Source organism: Furipterus horrens, unplaced genomic scaffold (genome assembly GCF_987537825.1).
Source record: "Furipterus horrens unplaced genomic scaffold, mFurHor1.1.pri manual_scaffold_5, whole genome shotgun sequence".
Taxonomy (NCBI): domain Eukaryota; kingdom Metazoa; phylum Chordata; class Mammalia; order Chiroptera; family Furipteridae; genus Furipterus; species Furipterus horrens.
The window spans coordinates 192,526,667-192,546,875 of NW_028327175.1; the positions used below are offsets into that span (position 1 = coordinate 192,526,667).

The 20,209-nt window shown below is 45.0% G+C and overlaps 1 protein-coding gene across 1 annotated transcript in view; it reads right to left on the minus strand.

Annotated features, from left to right (window-relative positions):
* The window catches only part of GFRA1 (GDNF family receptor alpha 1), a 193,098-nt gene that overhangs the window by 53,053 nt on the left and 119,836 nt on the right, over positions 1-20,209 (minus strand). Inside the window, exon 4 of the mRNA XM_090279561.1 lies at positions 7,983-8,319. Coding sequence (XP_090135687.1) covers positions 7,983-8,319 — 337 coding nt within the window. The remainder of the gene's footprint in view (positions 1-7,982; positions 8,320-20,209) is intronic.

Below are 20,209 nucleotides of genomic sequence, written 5' to 3' on the forward strand. Positions count from 1 at the left end.
ACCACTCCTTAATCCTAAGATTCTGTTCCCTGTCCGCTTTGTTGAGGTCTTCGCTTGGTTCTCCACTACTCCAACTTCCTACCTCGCTAAGGCCTCTTCAGACACTTTCCCTATAGACATGGTGTTCCCAAGGTTTCAGTCTTTGGCTTTCTTCTCTTCTCACTCACTCTCCCTGGGGAATAAATTCTAACCTACATCTTCAACAACCTCTGTGTTGATGATTCTAAAATCTACCCCTACATCCCAGCCCCTTCCCTGAGATCCATTCATGTTTTAAATTAATTCACTCATTTACTCACTCAGCAAATATTTAGTAAATAAAAAGCATAGTTTTAGGCACTTGGGATATGTCACAGATGGAGAACGCTGACTGGGGACTTAAGGTACAGGGAAGAGAAGAAGCAAACAGTAATCAAAGCAAATAAGAAAACTATACTGTGTTAGCAGGTGCTAAGTGCTTTGGGGGAAAACCGAAAGTTGGAAAGGTACACTGGGAGTGCACATGTCCAGTATTAGACACAGTGACCAGTGGAAGCCTTACTCAGTAGGGTAACATTTAGGGACCCTTGGAGGTGAGGAAGTTTGCCTGAGAGCATTGGGGGAAAGCGTGGCCCTGGTACAGAGACCAGCCAGAGCAAACACCTGGAAGCACAGTGGAGGACCAGCAAGGGGACCACTGCGGCTGCAGCAGAGGGAGCAGAGGCAGGGTGGCTGGAGGAGAGGCCAGACAGGTAAGGGCAGGGGGCAGCTCGTCTCCGGATTTGGGGCCATTGGAAGAGCCATGCCTTCACCTCCTAGTGCCTGGCTGTACAAGCCTGCCATCTCCACATGGACATCCTGATGCACGGAGCGCCCAGTACTCCTTCCCGGCCTCTGGCACTGAACTGCTAAAGATGGTTGCAACTGGGCCATAGTGTGCTTTGCCTCTGGCCTCAGTGGTTGGTCCAGGGATGGGAATGTGACCCAAACAAGGCCAATCAACATTCTTAACTGGGGTTTTCCTAACAGGTTTCAGTGGGGGAAGAGTCTCTGTCTACCTGATCATGAGCTGATAGGACATGTGCAGGCAGCTGCTGGCAGCAGCGCTCCCCAAGAAATGGTACCACAGAAGGAAACAGACAAGCAGAGGGGCACAGAGAAGTGAGACTGGAGCTACAGTACCCTGAGCCCTCAGTCTTGGCCGTACCTAACTACCTACCCTCCCTCCCCTGTCCCATGAGGTATCACCACCCCTCTCTCCAGCATTAGCGAGTTTAAGCTAGGTTTCCATCATGGACCAAGACCCTTGATGAACGCACCCTGCACACTTGGCACGGCCAGAACAATTCACAATCTTCTTTCCTCGCCTCCAAGGCAAGAGACAGGTCTGTCCCTCTTTCCTCAGTTCCCCGTGATGGTTCTTAGCACCATCGGCTGCAGGGTTTCCAGGCTACAGAAGCCCACGCTATCCTCTGCCTATGCCGGCAATCAATAAGTCACCCAATTCTTCCCTCCAAGGTGCTCTTGAGCGTCACAGCTTTCACGCTGTCCCCCAGGTCCCTTCTCATCTAGTCCAGTGCAATTATCTGGCCTCCTGGCCTCACCTCACTCCACCTGGGAGCTCTCTGAGGCCCAGCCAATCACGTCTCTCTTCCGTTATAAACTTTTGATGGATAAAATCTAACACTTCAACATGGCATCGAAGGATCCCCCCACATCTTGCCTTCATATTACACGGATTTTTCTCCCTCTGACTCCAGGATAGTCCCTGAGTTCCCACATCCTACCCCTTCCCTGCACCTCCCCCCCAAACTAAGCACCTTCCTTCTACTTGACTTTCCCTCCTTCTCTGTCACTGAGGCCAAGTTTGAGTCTAGCTCCTGAGACCCTCAACTATGACACCTTCTCCTGCAAAGACGCATGGGGCACCCTGTTTGGGCTTCCTGGATGGATTCAAACCATTCCTTTTCCATCCACTTTCACACTGAAAGACAGTCACAGAGGCTGGTGCCAAGACTCCATCTGTTCACATGGCTCTAATCACCTGCACAATGCTCCCATGGAAAGAGAAGGAGTCTGATTCTTTCTGTCTCACGGCCAAGCATGGCAAAAGTGACTTTGCTGAGGACGCAGACAGGCGAAAGAAGGAGCAAGGACTGTGAGGCAGAGACTCGGAGCTCGGGAGGCGCAGGGAAGGGGCCAGCTGGAGGGAGGGGAATTCGGAGTAAATCTAGACAAGCGTTCTTTCAGCGACAGGCTCCTACAGGAGCAGACAAATGGTTTTACACTTGTCTCTGCCAAAGAAGAGATAAGGAAAGAGATAGGAGGCCACAAGGCAGAGCAGGTTGCAGCAGGCTCCCGCCTGACTCACAGCTCAGGTTTCCCCTGTCAGCCAGGGAGATGCTGAGCACTGTCCCCCACTGCCACCCAGCCACCAGTCTCATCTCAACCACACAGGCTCAGGGTAGAGACCTAGAAGAGCAAACAAGAAGCCCACTCCTCCTGCCTGCTGGGATCGAGGAAGAGGTGGCGGCGGAGGTCAGTCATCCTCGCTCTTCTCCCAGTACCTCGATAAGCCCTGGGCACACCCGCGGGGGCCCCTGCAGGAGTCCAGGTGGCCTCCAGCGCAGAGGCTGGTGGCAGGCAGCTGCACAGGTGGAATGCATTAAACACCGAGCCATTTGGCACTCAGAACACATTGCTAAAGACACTCGTGTAATCGTTTGAAATGAAAATTGCTCAAATGAACTGGAAAATGTTTTACTTGTATTTTCTCATATTCCCGAAACTTCCTTTCCATGGTTCAAAAGTTTGCATTGTCTAATTGCTGATTTCCATTTGTGAATGAATCAGCGTAAAATAAAATTAAGTGCCAAATTAATCTACGCATCTCATTTTAGGCATTAATTATCCTCTGAGACATTTTCTCCTGCGCTTGTGGCGTGTCAAGACAAGGCTGGATGTAGTGATGTAGAATTCAGTTTTCAGCTCAAGCATTCAGCCAGGCAGTGGAGCATGACCTTGGTCTCTAAGGTCCACAGTTTGCCATGTGAGAGGGGTGTGATCCCAGGTGAATAAAACACATTCCTCACCTTTTAAAGCTGCCCTAACACTGTCAGATCAAGTGAGTGACTGGAGCCGAAATGTGCTGCGTGGTTTTGTGGCATGTTTCCCCAGCTGTCCTGGTTAACAACTTAACGACATTTCCTCTAAGTTTAAAAGGTCAGCCTCAGTGTGGACAACGTGGTACAGGCTGTGCAGAATTCTGGAGATGACCTATGCTACTCTTTTGGAGCTATACCAAAGGAGACCTTGTTGGTTCTGCTAAAAACAAGCAAGCAAACAAACAAACAAACAAAAAGAACAATCCAGAAGTCCACAATATAATTATAGGACCCTCAGTCCCTGGGGTAGAACCGGTGCCACCATTCCTGAAAACTATGGGGACAGATACCAGAAAGTCAGTAAATCTCCAGCAGGACCAGGAAAGACTTGGGGACAGAGGGCATACAGGTCTTTTGAGGTGCAGCATTACCAGGATCTTTCTAGAAGAAATGAGATATCCTTGGCCAAGCAGTGTTGCAGGCTTTAAAAAGGAAGGAGCTCTTGTTGAAAGCAACAACACAGATGAACTTGAGACTTCATGCTAAGTGAAATAAGCCAGCAACAGAAGGAGAGATAACTGCATGATTCTACTTATATGAGGTATCTAAAATCATCAGTCATTGGCAGTAAAGAATAGAATTGTGAGTGCCTGGGGCTAAGGAGAGGGGAAAGCAAGGAGTTGCTGGTCAATGGGTATGAAGTTACAGTTATGAAAGATGGTTCTAGAGATCTGCTGAACAACATCGTACTGTATTAGGCACTTAAAAATCTGCTAAGAGGGTAGATCCCATGTTAAGGGAAGGGAGGAAAGAAGGAAGGGAGGGAGGGAGGAAAGGAGGGGGGAGGGAGGAAAGGAGGAGGGAGGGAGGAGGCACATGACTCCATTCCACCTGGATGCACTGTCAGGACAGGGAGAACCTGGGATACAATGTGTTCAAGTTGGAGGGCTGTTTCTGGCTGGAACCCCCTAGCACCCAGCCCCTAGGGCAAACTGTCCTGCTCTGGGAAATGGTAGCTCCATACCGAGGGCGGACTAAGAGTTGTTACCCTGAAGCCCAAGGATGCAGCACCTCTGCTGTAAACGCAGAACGGCTCAGAAAGGCTTAGCCACTGGACCACAGGGCACCCTCCCAGCTGCTTCCAGCTGCCACATGGTCGGATGGACTGGTCAATAGCTTCACGATCCCTCCTTGCTTGGCTTTGGAAGCACCATTAATGGGTCTGGGGAATATAACACTGTAATTCTTAGAAAAAATAAACAGGAAGGGGCATTCAAGAGGAAGATGCTAGCTATCTTGGTAATAAAATAGCTGAGGCGTCTTCATGATTAATTTGAAAAATAAAAGAGATAGGAAGATATTAGCTGCACCCCGCAGCAGCGCTCAGGTGCTGAGCTTACTTCGGATATCAGGGTTTGGGGAAAAGGAGGTAAGCCACACACTTAAATTATGTATATATAACAACAGGGATCAGGAAGAAAGGTTTATGCTTCCTTTATGGCCAAACCCAGGCCTGACAGCTTTCAGGCACTAAGAAAGCGACCCTAAGGAGACCGGCAAGGGAGACGCTGTGCTCCAGGGGAAGACTGGCAGCTTTTACATCTCATCACACCCGTCTAATAACACCTCCGCGGGTGCTTGTCTCTAACAAGCTCCGAGGCCCCACCGGCAAGCGCGCGTCTCTCCCCGGCAACCCCAAGAGGAAGGGAACCTGTCAGCTTCCCTAAAAGGGAATGGAAGAAAGCAAAACAAAGTCAAACGGAAAAGCCTGCGTTGCATCTCCTCTGTTGGAAGGCACCAGGCGGGAGAGAGAGAGAGAGAGATGGGTTTTGCTCACAGAGGCTCCGCTGGTCCCTGGCAGAAGCGAGCCTGGGAGCGGAACTGGAAAACACCGAGCGTGGAGAAGCTTTCACCAGCCCGAGCTGCTGTTCGGTCGTCGCTGACGTGAGATGGCGGTAGGGCGTTTGAAAGTGTGAGCTTTCGAAGAATGAGGTTTTTAGGAAGTGATTTTCCCTCTTGCCCTCCCTTGTGCTCTGGGGATTCGCAGATGAAGCCGTAAGTCATCCCAGCAGCCTCACCCCCTCTCTCCCGATGGGGGTGGATCAGAGTCCATGGAAGGCAAAACCCTTCAGAAGCCCTGGCTCCAGTGGGTACCAGCTGCTGCTCTGGGTCGGAACGAGGGCCTCCCTGAGATGGGTTAAGGGGAGTGGAATGAAAGGCATCAAATTAAAGACAAAATGAATAAAATCTGATCAAAGGAAACACCACTAGACTACCTAGCAGCTTAAATTACATTCCCTGCAACTGACAGGGAGCAGGTAATCATGAATAATAAGTCCAGGCTCTGGAAAGGAATTATGGGCTAAATAACGACAGATAACACCAGGGGAAGTCCCTGATTCACCTTCCCAAGGAAGACTCAAGATGGGGCAGAAAGGCCATCCATCACACTGAGGTAAGTTTCACTTGGTAGGGTCCCTAGACAGTGCAGGATCTGGATTCCCAAACAGTTTCCGAGTTCTGCCTGGAGCCAGAAATGAGGCAGCAGCACGAAGACCACATCCAGCTGACTTTCCCCCCGCCTCTGCGTAGTGGCCAATGTCATATCCTGGCTTTGGCACAACCAGGCATAGTCAGATATTGGGCCAGGGCTGCCCCTTGCTCACATCCGCTCCATCAGCCGACGCCACACTATGCTATGGGGATACAAGACAAACAATTCCTGGAACCTTCCTACCAGGTCAGTCTGAGGCCGGAAATAGTACTTGAATCATCGTGTTATAGGCAGGTTCCTGCCCAGAGCACCCTGAGTTCCCAAACTCCTTGCCATTTGTCACTATAGCTTAACCGGAAAGCAATCCGATGCGACTCATTCACACCAACCCTCTAAGGATTCTCTCTTTTTAGAAGAGCAGGCCAGGAATTTCAGCCTGGGTAGGGGATGTCGGGGACCTCCTCCCGACCTCCTGTGCAAGATGACCTTGGTGAGAAGAGAAGGCTCCACCCCCACGCCCTCCCCCACCTCCCAGCCTTTGTCCTGTGGGTGAAAAACCCACCCACTTCTCCCTCCACCAGCTATGTCCTGACTTGCGCCTGTCAATGAACAAGATAACATCTTAATGCAGAGACAAGGAAGAGCTACAGTTGTCCAGGTTCAAGACAAGGAAAATCCTGGAAACCCAGTCCTGCTCATAGAGGAGGGATCCCTTCTGCTCAAAGACTGGAGGGGCCCAGGAACTTGGGTGTCAGACTCACAGGTCTTCAGAAAAGGGGTCTGCAGAGTCTCGGCCCCCTAATATCCTACGCCCTGAGCAAAACTCTTACATGTTCTCTGCTGTGTCCTGCTTCCCCCCACCTCCACCTCCTGCAGGGGTCTGTGACCCCTGGCTGAGTGGCTTCCCCAGGTCAGAGGGGTAGTGAGGCCCTGCCCCTTCTAGCATAGACCACCCCGATCCGAGCCCGCAGCTAAGAGGTTCTCCACAGAACAGGGGTGTGGGAGTGAGGAAGACTACCTGGCTCCTCCCAAGACCCACTTGATCACCTGGGCTCTTCCTCATAGAGCAGGTCACCTGCTTTCAACTTAAAAAGAAATTAAAGTGGAGGGACATTACTCTCAGAAAATCTTCAGCAGAAGAGGGTTCTGCTTTTATTCTTCTTTGGTCACTCTTAGAGCTAGCTTAAAGAAAGGCAGGGATCGCAGTCTTCCAGAATAAAACTTAAATTGACCAGAAACATCACCCACCGGCATCCTCAATATATCAGACCATTTTTCCAGCTTTTTAGAAATGGGGCACCTATGTGAAAACAAACACATAACACACTCTCATCTACTTGTCCACTGTGAGCATTTATTGGGCACCTAGGATTTTGTCAGAGATGACATTTGAATGTTCCTGGCTCTACCCTGGGGACCAAGTACAAATGTTGTCATTGTGATGCCTCAGCTGAATCTCCAGTCAAGGAACCAACAACCTTCACAGGCGTCTGCATCTGAGTGCCACACCAGCATCGCCTGAGGCTACAAAGACTTACCTCTCTGTTTATCAAAATCTACTGGCTCCTATCAGCAACTGAAGTCAATCCTAAGCTCTGGAAGGACTCCCATCCCACCACATTGTTGATTGTGACAGTTGGGGGCAAGTGAGAGAGGCATGAAGAGAGACCTTCTCTTTCCCTCCACCTAATGCAATATTGCTTAAAAAAAGGGGGGGGGGGCTGTTCATAGACTCCTTCAAACATTAAGACAATAAGTGGCCAAAGGGCAAAGGGAATGACTGTTTTCAACAACAGGTCCCAGGCTTAGCAGGGTGCCTGCTTGATGGAGGCCAGGATCTGGAAGCATGGCCAACCAGCACGGTGATCCCTCCTCCTAACCACATCGGAGAATAAATGGCCCAGAACAGACCGAGGGATCCTGGAAGTTGTCTTTAGGGCTCAGACACAGCTCAGTCCCTCTCTCTGGTCCCCTCCAGTGTTCTGACCTTGATGGCCAAGAGCCTCCATATCTCCAGCCCACCCCTCCCCTGACTTACTTCACACACCCCCACACCCCATGCCCCCTGGCGCATCTCAGGGCGCAGGGAGTGGGCATGTGCCTTCAAGCTCACCTGGCCTCAGGCACCTCTCCCTGCTTACTAAGCCCGGAGGTATTTTCCTCATTCCAGCATCTCTCAAAGCTTGCCCTGGGTTAAAGATGGGAACCTCCCCCAGCACAAGAGCCTGACCAGTTTTGGAAGAACCGTGTGTCAGGCAGAGGTCAGTTTCTGGCCAATTCATTCCAATGACTGCCCACCCCTCCTGGCTCTCCCCTGGTAGAGACAGGAGCTTGGACACAGAAGCAGCCACAAAGTTCTCCCTGCCACCCCATTAATCCCCCTCCCCCCAGCCGCCGGCACTTACCTGCAGATGTAATTTGTCTTGCAGGAGTCCTGCAAATTCAAACAGTTGGGCTTCTCCCTCTCCTCATAGGAGCACACGGGCACGATGGTCTGCCGCCGCCGCTCGGTGCAGGCGATGTCCCTGCAGGAGCAGAAGAGCATCCCGTAGCTGTGCTTGGCCGGGACCTTGTCAAAGAACTGCCTCAGGGCCTTGTGGCACTTGCGCCGGTTGCAGACTTCGTTGGACACGCTGGTGGTGCACGGGGTGATGTAGGCGGACCTGTACTTCTTGCAGGTGTCATCAAGGTTGCAGGCCTTGGCGGCGTCCAGGCAGTTGTTTCCTTTGGAAATGTGCTCCACTGCAAAATGACAGAGAGGCGGGCGTGATCACCGTGCTGAGGGCCCGGGCGGCTCCCACCTCCTCTGTTTCCAGCGAGACCTTGCGTTCACCTGGCAGTGCTGGGAGCTCTAATCAGCGCGGAGTTTTTAAGCTCATAACTTAATGAGTTCGAGACAAGGAGGAAATATTGAGTGCAGACCCTGGGAGTGCATGGCGGAACACAAGCTCCTAGCACTCTCTTCGATGTATAATTAGGAGGTATTGAGAGAGGCCTAGGGAGTTCAGGCACCTGCCCAACTCCACATAAACAAAGCCGCAGGAGGAGAAGTTTCCAGCTCCTTCTCAGTACACCAAAATTAGGATAAAAGGAAAAACAACAAATTATATACTTGTTCATTATACAGTATATAAAATGATATGCTGAATGTAAGTACAGCCATGCAATCCTCCAGGAATGTAATTATGTAATAAATGCATATAGTACATGCTAATTACTATATGATTACAGAGTAATTACACGGCTATTTGAGCCCAGAAGACAAAATATTATGCCAGGCTTTCTAAACAGGAAGAAGCAACTACAGCGAAGCTGTATTTAAGTTCTAGCTCATAGGCCATTGGAAGAAAATAAGAATAAGTTATATAAAAACTTAAACTTCAATTACCACTTAACTTACCACCTATAAAACATGGGATCCATGAGTATTGAGGTTGCAGATTAGAAAAATGTGACTAGTATTTTGGGTAGAATTTCAATGGGCTTATAAGCCACAGGCCTTTGGGATCTCACAAAACACATTCCACTGCCCTGACCAATGTGGCTCCATTGGTTGGGTGTCATCCACAAAGCGAAAGTTCTCTGGTTTGATTCCCGGTCAGAGCACATGCCTAAGGTGAGGGTTTGGTCCCCAGTCGGGGCATGTATGGTCCCCCAGTCGGGGTGCACATGAGAGGCAACTGATCGATGTTTCTCTCTCGCATCAATGTTTCTCTCCCTCTCTTTCTCCCTCCCCTCCCCTCTCTCTAAAATAAATAAACTAACAAACAAATAAGTGAATAAACATTGTTTTAAAAGAAAAAACATGTGCTGCCTTCTGCCTAAGCCCTCTGCTGTCAGGGACACTAGGGTCGTCCACTGGTGGCCTCCAGAGAGAGCAGAGACCGCAGGGATGGCTGGGTGGGGTGGCAGAGCCAAGCCCAATGGGGAAAGTTAAAAGGTGAGGGGACAAGAGAAATTAATCTCATTCACCACGATTCAGGTGTTTTCATAGAGAGAGGAAGAGATAAAAAAACCTCCGGAGCCAAATTAGAAGGCAGTGCATAGAAGCTCGATGGTAAGTTGTAATAGTGACCCTCTAGAAACAACAGGGAGGCAGCAAACACCACACATTGTGGGATTTGACCCCAATCAAGTTCCAGCTCAGACCTCAGCCCTTCCTTGGGTTCTGGAACCTTCTTTCAATCTCTTTACGACGACCCCAGTCAATGCACACCACGAAGGCAATTACAAGAGAACTGGCAACAGAGGAGAAAGAGTCCAGGTGGCTGAGTGGGACTAAGACAAGGCACTGCATTTAGTATACATCTGAAGGGTACATGCAATATTATGCAGTCTTAAAAAAAAGAAGAAAATCCTGCCATGTGTGACAACACAAATGAGCCTCGAGGACATTATGCTAAGTGAAATATGCCAGCCACGGAAGGACAAACACAGTATGATTCCACTTATATGAGGTATCTAGAACACTCAAACTCACAGAAGCAGGGAATAGAAAGGTAGTTGCCAGAGACAGGGGTGGGGGGAGGGGAAATGGGGAGTTATTACTCCAGGGGTATAAAGTCTCAGTTATGCAAGATGAGTAGGTTCTAGAGATCTGCTGTATGACATCACACCTATACTTAACAATACTATATTGTACACTTAAAAATCTGTGAGGAGAATAAATCTCATGTTACACATTCTTACTACAATGAAAAAAAATTTTTAAAAGTGAATAAGTAAAAGACGCACACAGCAAGTCCAACAATTCTCTTTCTGTTGTACCGACAGTGTGCCTTGCTTTAAGATAACCCCAAATGCAAAAATCTAAAAACAAAATTATACCCTGGCACCACGAGCAGTATTTTACCGTGCTCCAGGTTCATGTCCCTGCCTGTGGCATCTGAATGCGGTCATTTACTGTGGAAGGCAATAAACAAGACGTTGGCCCTTTCAAGGTGAGCGGCGCACGAAGCAGGCAGCTGCACCTCCACCCCCGCTGGTTTAACAGGTACACCTGGTGCATTTTCTCCATCACGACCTTCTCAGTCTGGCTTCTCTCTCTCACTCCTGTTTTCACACTCGGGCTCCTTGGGGCTCCGGGAGGGAAATATTCACCATGTGCCCTGACAAGATCACCGGGACCTCCAGGCCTTGGTGACACTTCTAGCCTCTTCTTCTTTGGAGACTTCTAAAGTTGTTCTATTGGGCCCATGGGCAACACAGATTTATATTCTTGTAGGTCTACAGTTTGTTTGCAGATTTCTCAGTTACGCTTTTTTGATGATAATCTAAAGTAAATTAATATGACCAAACTCTAAACCATCTACATTAGGCCTCTAAGGCTAGATATTGGTATACAATTTGCTGCATGCATTTATACTTGCCTTGGTATTCAGTGATACTCTATAATCTCTGGCTAAACAGAAAAGAGGTGCAGAGGTAGAGCTGACACTTAAATGATGCAGCCAGTGATATACAAGCCAACACTTCCTGTAAATTCAAATGGAGGAAAGCAGCAGAAGAATTAAGTCATCACATGGCCCCCAGGAAGACAGGCCCGCCAAACCCAAAAGAACCCAAGCTGAAACAGGCTACTGCCTTCTGAGTATAAGCATCAGTGTAGCTTCAGCAGAACAATATCACCCCTTATATGAAACCAATGTAATTAACTTGCATTTCATTGTTGTCAAAGTTTTCTTTATACTTAATTTGTGTGCCCGGCTTTTATGGTTGTAGAAAAGCAAAGAATAAGAACTTACATTTTTAAGTTTATCGCTTTCAAATAAAATTATAACAAAAATAGTCAAACTCAACAAGTAAGGTCCAGAAAATTTAATTTTCTCTTAATGTAGTCCACATAATACACGAGTTTTTAAAAATTGGTCTGGAAAAAAAAGCTCCTTGCATGACCCTTGACGATAGTTTTTTGGATGTGACGCAAGCAACAGAATAAAAAATAAGTGAACAGAATTACACCAAACTAAAAAAGCTTCTGCACAACAAAAGAAACCATCAACAAAATGAAAAGGCAGCTGATGGGGTGAGAGAAGATATTTGTAAATTATGTATTTCATATGTGGTTAATATCTAAAGTATATAAAGAACTCATATAACTCAATAGCATAAACACAAATAAGCCCATGAAAGAATGAGCAGGGGACCTGAATAAACATTTTTCTAAAGAAGATATTCACATGTCTAACAGGTACATGAAAAGGTGCTCAGCATCACTAATCATTAGGGAAATACCAAGCAAGACCACAATGAGATACCACCTCACACCTTAAGAAAGTCTATCATTAATAAATCAACAAGCAACAAGTATTGGTAAAAATTTGGAGAAAAGGGAACATTCATGCACTGTTGGTGCAATTGCAGATTGGTGAAGGCTCTGTGGAAAACAGTATGGAAGCTCCTCAAAAATTAAAAATAAAACTACCTATCTTATGACCCAGCAATCCCACTCTGGGTATTTATCTGAAGAAAATGAAAACACTAACTCAAAAAGATACATGCATCCCCTATGATCGCTGCAGTATTATTTACAATAGCCGGGATAGGGAAACAACCCAAGAGTCTGTCAACAAATAAATGAATAAAGAAGATGTATTTATGTATATACAATGGAATATTACTCAGCCACTAAGATTTGTCCCAAAATGCAAGGTTGGTTTAATGTTTAAAACTCATCTGACTTCACCATAGTAACAGACAGAAAGAAAATCATATGATTATTGCAATAGGCAGAAAAAGTTATTCAACAAATCTCAATTCCTATTCCATAATTTAAAAAATGTTGAGCAAACTAAGAACAGAAGAGAACCTTCTCAATCTGAGAAAGGTCATTTATGAAAAACCTACATCTAATATGATATTTAAGACTGAATTATTGACTGTGTCCCCCCTAAAATCAGGAAGAAGGAAGGATGCCCATTCTTACCACTTACAGTACTGGAAGGCCTAGTCATTGAATAAAGTAATGGAAAGAAGTAAAAGGAACTGGGATGGGAAGGAACAGCTCTATTTGCAGATGCCTTGAAAAATTCTAAAGAATAAACAGAACAACTACTAGAACTAATAAGTGAATTTTTCATAATCAAAGGATACAAAGTTAATATATATAAATCAATGGTAATTTTATATGCTATCTACAAAAACGTTAAGAAAAAATTAAAAATGACATTCCATTTCCAATAGCACCAAAAGTTAACAAAAAAAGCACTTGGGAATGATTTCAACCAAAGACATGTAAGACCTCTCTACATTGAAAACTAATGTACATCACTGATAAAATTTAAAAAGACCTAATAAATGGAAATTGTTGCCATGTTCACAAACCAGAGAATGTAATGTTGTTAAGATACCAATTATCCTCAAATCATAATACGTTTTGAAGCTGGAAAGCAGATTCTGAAACATATGGAACTGCAAAGGACATAATATAGCCAAAGCAATTTGTAAAAGAACAACAAAACTGAAGGACTTCACACCGACTTCAAGATTTACCATAAAGCTACAGTTGTTTATCAAGAAGGCATGCTATGGCAGTGGCACCACCAAATTAAACAATGGAACAGAAAACAGGGCTCAGTTCAATGCACCTGCACCCCTACCATCGTTTGGTTTTTGCAAAGTCACAAAAGAAATCCAATGCAGAAGGAAAGTCATATCAACAAATGGTACTAGCATGATTGAAAATCGATGTAAAATAAAAAACCTCAACCTCTACTTCACACCACACATAAAAATTAACACAAGATGGATCACCGACAAACAGAAAAGCTTAAATGACAAAGCTTTTAGAAGAAAGCATAAGATAATCTTACAACTAGACAAACACAAATTCATTTTTCTAGAGGACCACAGAAAGCAACAAAGTTAAAAGAAAGAAAAATTGGTGAGTTCGATTTTATTTAATTTAAAACCTCTGAACTTCAAAAGACAAAAAAAAAAAAAAAAAAAAGAAAGAAATGAAGAACAGACAAATCATGGACCAGAAGAAAATATTTGCAAAACATATACCTGACAAAGGACCCATATCTAAAATATATTTAGGAATGCTTAAAGCTCAACAATAAAAAGGAAAACAAACCATTTGAAAAATAGGTCAAATATTTGAAGCCACTTCACAAAAGAAGACATATGAATGGCCAATAAGCACATCATTAGTCATCAGGAAAATGCCAATGAAAACCACAACGAGACACACCATACACCCACCACGGTGGCTAAAATTAAAGCGTGACAACCCGAACGTTGTCAAGAATGCAGAGCTCCCAGAATCTCACATTGGTGGTAGGAGAGTAAAAGGTCCAATGTCTTTGGGAACATGTTGGGCAGCTTTTTAAAATAAAACTAAACAGACACCTACCCTTGGCCTAGCACTTCCACTTCCAGGTATGTATTCAAGAGAAGGGAGCACATAGGTCCACAAAAAGACTTGTACAGGAATATCCTAACACTATATTGATAATAACACCAAACTGGAAACAGCTCATTCATCAATAGGAAAAGAGCTAAAGAAATTGTGGTCTATTAACACAATGAAATACTACTCAGAAACAAAACAGATGACCTGCTGATGCACATAGTTACATGGATGAATGTCAAAAACACTGCGCTGAGTGAAAAAAGAAAAAAGCCTTACATAAAAAGGTACACACCATCAGATTCTATATATGTGATATTCTAGAATAAGCAAAACTATATTATGAAAAATATCAGAAGAGTGGTTGGGTCTAAGGGATGGGGGTAGGGGTTGGCTGGGAACAGGCAAGAGGGGACTTTCTGGAGTGACGATAATGTTCTCTATCTTGATGGAAGCGTGGGTCAAAACTCAGAATGGGACACTTAAGGTTTGTATATATATATATATATATATATATATATATATATATATATATATGTATATATATATAAACTTTTGTCTCAAAAGAAAAAAAAAACCTAAAAAATGAAAACTGGTTGATGATATGTATGCTGGAGCATCTAGGGGAAGTATATTGATATCAGCATTTTAGAAACTTAATGGACTGACAGGTGGACACAAGGATGGATGGGTGAGCCCAAAGCAATTACTTTCAAATTTAATGGTAGAATCCAGGCGACAGGTTGATTGTAAGTTGTGTCCACTTTTCTGTGTGTTCGAACATGTTCATGTAAAAGAGTGGAAAAAATAGATTCATGTCTATCGTATTCTGTTTTAAAATGTTTCACACACACAAAACACGGAAGACAGATCAGCCTCCACCTCCTCCTTCTCCTAATCTCCTCCCAGGTCCCCTGCAAGTCTCTCAGGTAACCAATGCTGCGTTTCCTGCTGCAGTGAAGTTCAAAATAAACGCTCCTGAAGTCACAGGACATAGAAATTGAGTTTTCACTTGGTAAGAAGATTGATCCCCTATATCTATTAAAACAACCCCCCAGGGCCCCAAACGCTACCTCAATGACTTGAGGGCAAGGGAAGAATGAGCAGAATGATTCAAGTGAGGCCACTTGAGTCACACCCGATGCTCCAGCGGCTCACACGGGCACGGAGGGGTGGGCACACGCCTGTGTTTTACCGTCTGGGCACAAGTGCCCTGTCGCCTGTGTGGGAAGGCTCCTGAACAGCTTTGCCATAACTCTGAGTGCCATCCTCTCCACAGTTCATTTTAGAGCTCGGCATTAAAATGTTGCCTTCCCTCCTCCCTTCCTCCTCTAATCTCTCCCTCCATCTGCTGTTATTCATTCTTTAACTCAGTAGAATGTCTGGGATGCTGTCTGAATGGGAAGTATTCTCAGAATGAAGGCTGTTTACTAGAAATCCCTTTCTCTTGGCTGTGGGTTGTGCTAACTAATGAGCTTCTTGCAACACCAGCCCAGCGCAGCGTTACGGAGGAGCCTTGCCATTTCAAAGTTAGACAGAACCACGTCGTCGCTTAGCGGGTTTCATGTTTGCTCTATCATCATTCTCAGCCTCTCTGGCTGTAATCACATCTGATGCGACTGGCTTCCTGTTTTCCTGGGCACGGGAGGTATAGCCTTCATAGCAACGGGTGGCCAGCTCCAAGACCATGGAATGAAAAGGGGCAGGTGTTAATGAAGAAACAAGGAAGTGGGAGCGGAGGGATTAAATTTGATCCAAATCACACAAGTGTCTTTGGACAAGTCACCTGTCCCTCAGTGGGCCTCAGTTTCCATATTTGTGGGATAATGCATCTAAGGTCCCTTCAAGCCCCAAGCTTCTTTGATTTGAAGGTTGTAATATAAATTGCCTTTTCTGATTATAACATCGAGTATTTGGGATAAAACTTGATGATCAGGGACAGAATGTAAAGCCCCAGCGCTGGGAGGCGGACACTAGCCTCTCAGCTCTTTGCTGCTCCAAAGGGTACATAGACCAATGATTTTTGACACTGACCTACAGGCAGAGCAAATGGAAAAGATCCAACAAAGGGAGATGTGGAGGTGTCAGGATGAATTATGCTCCGGGAGAAGCTTTCACATTCTAAATTCCTCTGGAGCGAGGAACTGCCTTTATCCCAAGTACAATCCTCACACTGTCCCAAATCAAAGAGGCTATCACTGTGGCCGGCAGCCTCCCATTATTTACACTTAGAAAATGCCACTGTTATTGGCAATCGCTGGGGCCAGCTAACCGGTCCAAATGATGCAGAATGAAACACAGATGCGAGCAACTAGAAATCCATTTCTATAGATTATGAGGGGAAGTAAAACAGCACAGAGATTAAAAATCTACATGGTCTACATGAAGCAGAACGTTCACAAGACTCAGTGAGAGAATGTTGTTTACAAATGCTTGCCTATTTCCGGGTATCTTTCTGCCTTTCTCCTTAGGGCGGCAGAATTGAATTCACAACTCTGGTTTCCTCTTCCTTTCTGACTTGATTCATTACCATGTAAACATAACTACTCTTTTTCTAATAGGCTCCCTCTAACATGTTATCCCGGCAAATAAAAAATGGGCAAAGAGCTCCAAGATCCTCACAAGGGCGGAGCCTTGCTTTTCTGGACCAGCCTTGCAGTCTGGTCTTTGGAGAGCCACATGGATCAGATGGCAAATCTGATCATACAGGTTGCGACCTTCGTAATCAATCCTTCAAGAGTTTGGTCTTTTCCAGCTGGGATGCCAGAAATTACATTTCAAACACACATGTTGGCTCTTGGGAGTACATTTTGTCATTCATACGCCATTGTAGACATATTGTATTACAGGATGATGAATTTCCTCCTGGTCCTGTTTTTCTGTGCCTTACGTGACTACATGAAGCCTCAATCCGTACTCAAGTTTTCTCTGGGGCTCACAGTGACTGAATTAATCTGAATACGTGTGAATTTGGAAATAACTCTTCTGTCTGGTGAAGACAGTGCCCAATGTGAAGCACCGATCATGGGCTCACCCCATGCTCACTCACCCCGAGCTCACCCGTTAGCACAAGCTGTTCCAAAATGCACACCCCATCCATACCTTCAAAAATAAGATACCATCTATAAGTGGTGTGCGAGTTACATGCCTGCTCCTACAAAATGATTAATAGGGCTGTCTCAGCAAATGGGATCATTACATTTTTAATTAACCTTTCCAACCTCATCCACCTTTGCTTTTTATTATACATGGGCTCTCTGAAGTTTTTACTTGTTTATGTTCAACTCGTTTTGCAACAGAAGCATGAAAAATGAGAGCCCGTGTTGCAGGGGTCAGGGCAAAGGTGAGGTGCCTGCGGAGGTGTGTGCCTCGTCGCACGTCGGGTCTGGGGACAGGCACTCAGAGCTTGGTGGCTGGGTTCCCACCTAATTTTTGTTTTGGCAGCTTAGAGTTATTTAATGGCCTTGGCTACCAGGAAACTGGCTTTTTAAAAAATCTCTTTCAAGCTAATTATAATTACTGTGTATAAATCATACAATGATCAATTATAAAAATCTCGGGTTCATAAATATTTAACTTCGCATTTAAATCCTCACTGCAGGAGTGCCTGAAATTCCAGAGCCCTTCTCTTTGCAAACAACTGCTTTATTACAGTTCCGATGCCAATTACTGAAAACCGAACCAAGTCTGCCTTGCAGCACATGCGGGCACATATTTGAGCATAATGCCTTACCCTGTATTAAGATGGCACAATTCAGTTATTTCTAAAATATGCATGCCTCTCATTAAAAAGATATTTTGCAAAATCTTCTATCGCCATCTTTTAATTCCTCAAGTATGAAGAGGCCCAATTATGATATTAGACATAAAAACACTCATTAAAATATGTTTTTATCTAATATAAGGTTGATTCTGAGATAACTGAGGTCAGATTTGTTTGGAAAATGTATTGTGGCATGTGCAAACACTGATGCAAAGAGGAAATGAGCTTCGAGGAGGACGCGAGCAAAACAGCTAAATATTTTTCAGCAGAATCACAAAGCCATAATTGGATTTCAATTTAGTAATAGTCGGCCTAAGACAGGTCATTTTTAATAATCTAATTATGTTCGGGGCCTACCCCAGAACTCAGTGACTGCTTCAGAACTATTAATTGTACTCAAACCCTGTTGCATCTTCAACCATGAAATTTGCTATTATGTGTAGGACTGGCTCTCAGTTATGAGTATTTTTTCCTCAATCTCAGATAATCTTTATAACATCCACAAATGCCTACACCTTCAACATCCTAAAGGTGAAATCTTGTAATGACTTTCTCTGAACCAGAATACTTGATCCCAGCAGCGCAGAATTGCGATCCTTTTACAGACAGGAGTCAGAATGACAGCTACAAACATCTTCCCTATTTTGATGAAGACAAAGAAAGAACATCCCTTGCTTTTGTCTGATTTTCATTAATTAAAGGTATTTAATTGCTCCCATCTCATTAGCAATAAAATTAATGAGTGCTTCAACTACAGGAAGAGATCTGCATGATAATGTAAACCTAATTCATTTTATGGGGGTATACACTGCAACTCCACTAATATCCAGGCTCTGCAAGCTCCACTGATATTTAGCCATTTCAGCAGTAAAGGGCTAAACCCATCTTCAAAGCCGATGCTGCCGCTCCCCAGAGAAAACTACAAATGTGGGCCAACCAAGTAACCAAGTTCCCCCTCACTGTTCCACCAACATATTGCCACCAAGAGGGCTAAGCGGGTTAAGTGAAAGGAAAACCTGAAGTAGGTTGTTTATAATAATTTTCTAAATAAAACCGTAGCCTTAAAAAAAAGGTGCCTGAACTTTTACCATAGCATACCCAAATTTAGAAATTTCTTGGGCCATGCAAAGTAACTGCTCTGCGAAGCTGGACAGTCAACCCAAGGAGGCCGCCAGTACTCCAGTCATTTCATAAAACCCTTCCCGAGGAGCCTGGGCATGTTCTCTGCGATACGGTGAGCTACAGACAATCTCTGCTTTATGGATTTTAAAAGCCAAATGTCACTTCCCACTCAAGGTGGTCCTGAAATGGCGCTGGTGTCGGACAACGCTTAGGGCGAGTAAATAAGTGAAGAGCACCTGTAAGGAATTTTTGTCCATATGCATGACTTAAAATAACCAGTGAAGTGGCTTTGCTGAAAGGGGCCAACGATAGCACTGGGATGAGTGTCTGGCTTCTCAAGGTGACTACTTGGAAGGACAAAATTCATTTGGGTGTATGTGTTCTTGGTAGGTTTGTTATCCACAGGGATCATGTACATTTGCCAGGTTTCTCCAACGAGCTATTGCTAGACGCCCAAATGTCACTTTTACTACACAATCTCCCCAAAATTGTTCTGCCCTCCAATACACCTAGACCAAAGAAGAAGGATGCATTCTAAAGCCAAAGAATCAGCTGAAACAATGAAAAATGAAGAGGCTGAAGATCCTATAAGTATCCTGGATGACGCTGAGATAATAATGAATCATTGATGATCTTAGTGGTTGTCAGGGCCCTCACAGCGCGGGATTTTCAGCAAAGATAAGCTAAATATCAGGTCTTTATTTTTAGTTAAAGAGCATAAAATTCAACACCTTTCCACCCACGAGCCTATTTACACGCCTGCTGTGCTACCTATTTGCCTTCACCTGCTTCCCAATTAATACCCCATTAAGCTGCTCCACCTGCAGTGGCTTTTATTTCACCCCAGTCCTGCAACCATCGCTCATCTGCTACAGCTCAATTGTTTCTTTTGCGAAGATAAACAGAAGCTGCATGAAGACGAAGGGCAGGACTTTGCGTCTGCAGTGTGAGTTCAAAAGCTAGGAGCCAGACGCCTAGGCCAGTTTCAGGAAGAGAACGCCACTGGCTGGGCAGAATGTCTGGAGTTCAGTGTGGCCATGTTCCAGGAGGTTGTTCGGGATAAGAATGGGCATCTTCATTAGTCAGATTTTGTGAATTCCAGAATACACACGCACACACGCACACACGCACACGTACACGCACAAATGTTAATGGTGTTTTGCTTTCATGTCAAGATGGGTTAATAATATTTTTGTGTAACTGAGGGTTCTTGGGTGACCTATTTTAATGACGATTCGCACACTATTTCTATTTTATGCAAACAGGTTGTATGTGTTGGAAAAGTTGATTTTTTCAAGCAGGGACCAAACTTAGGGGGCACCAACAGTCCTTGGAGACCAAACCTTAAAGAAAACACATTAAAAAAAAAAAAAAAAGAACTATAGATTCCTGGG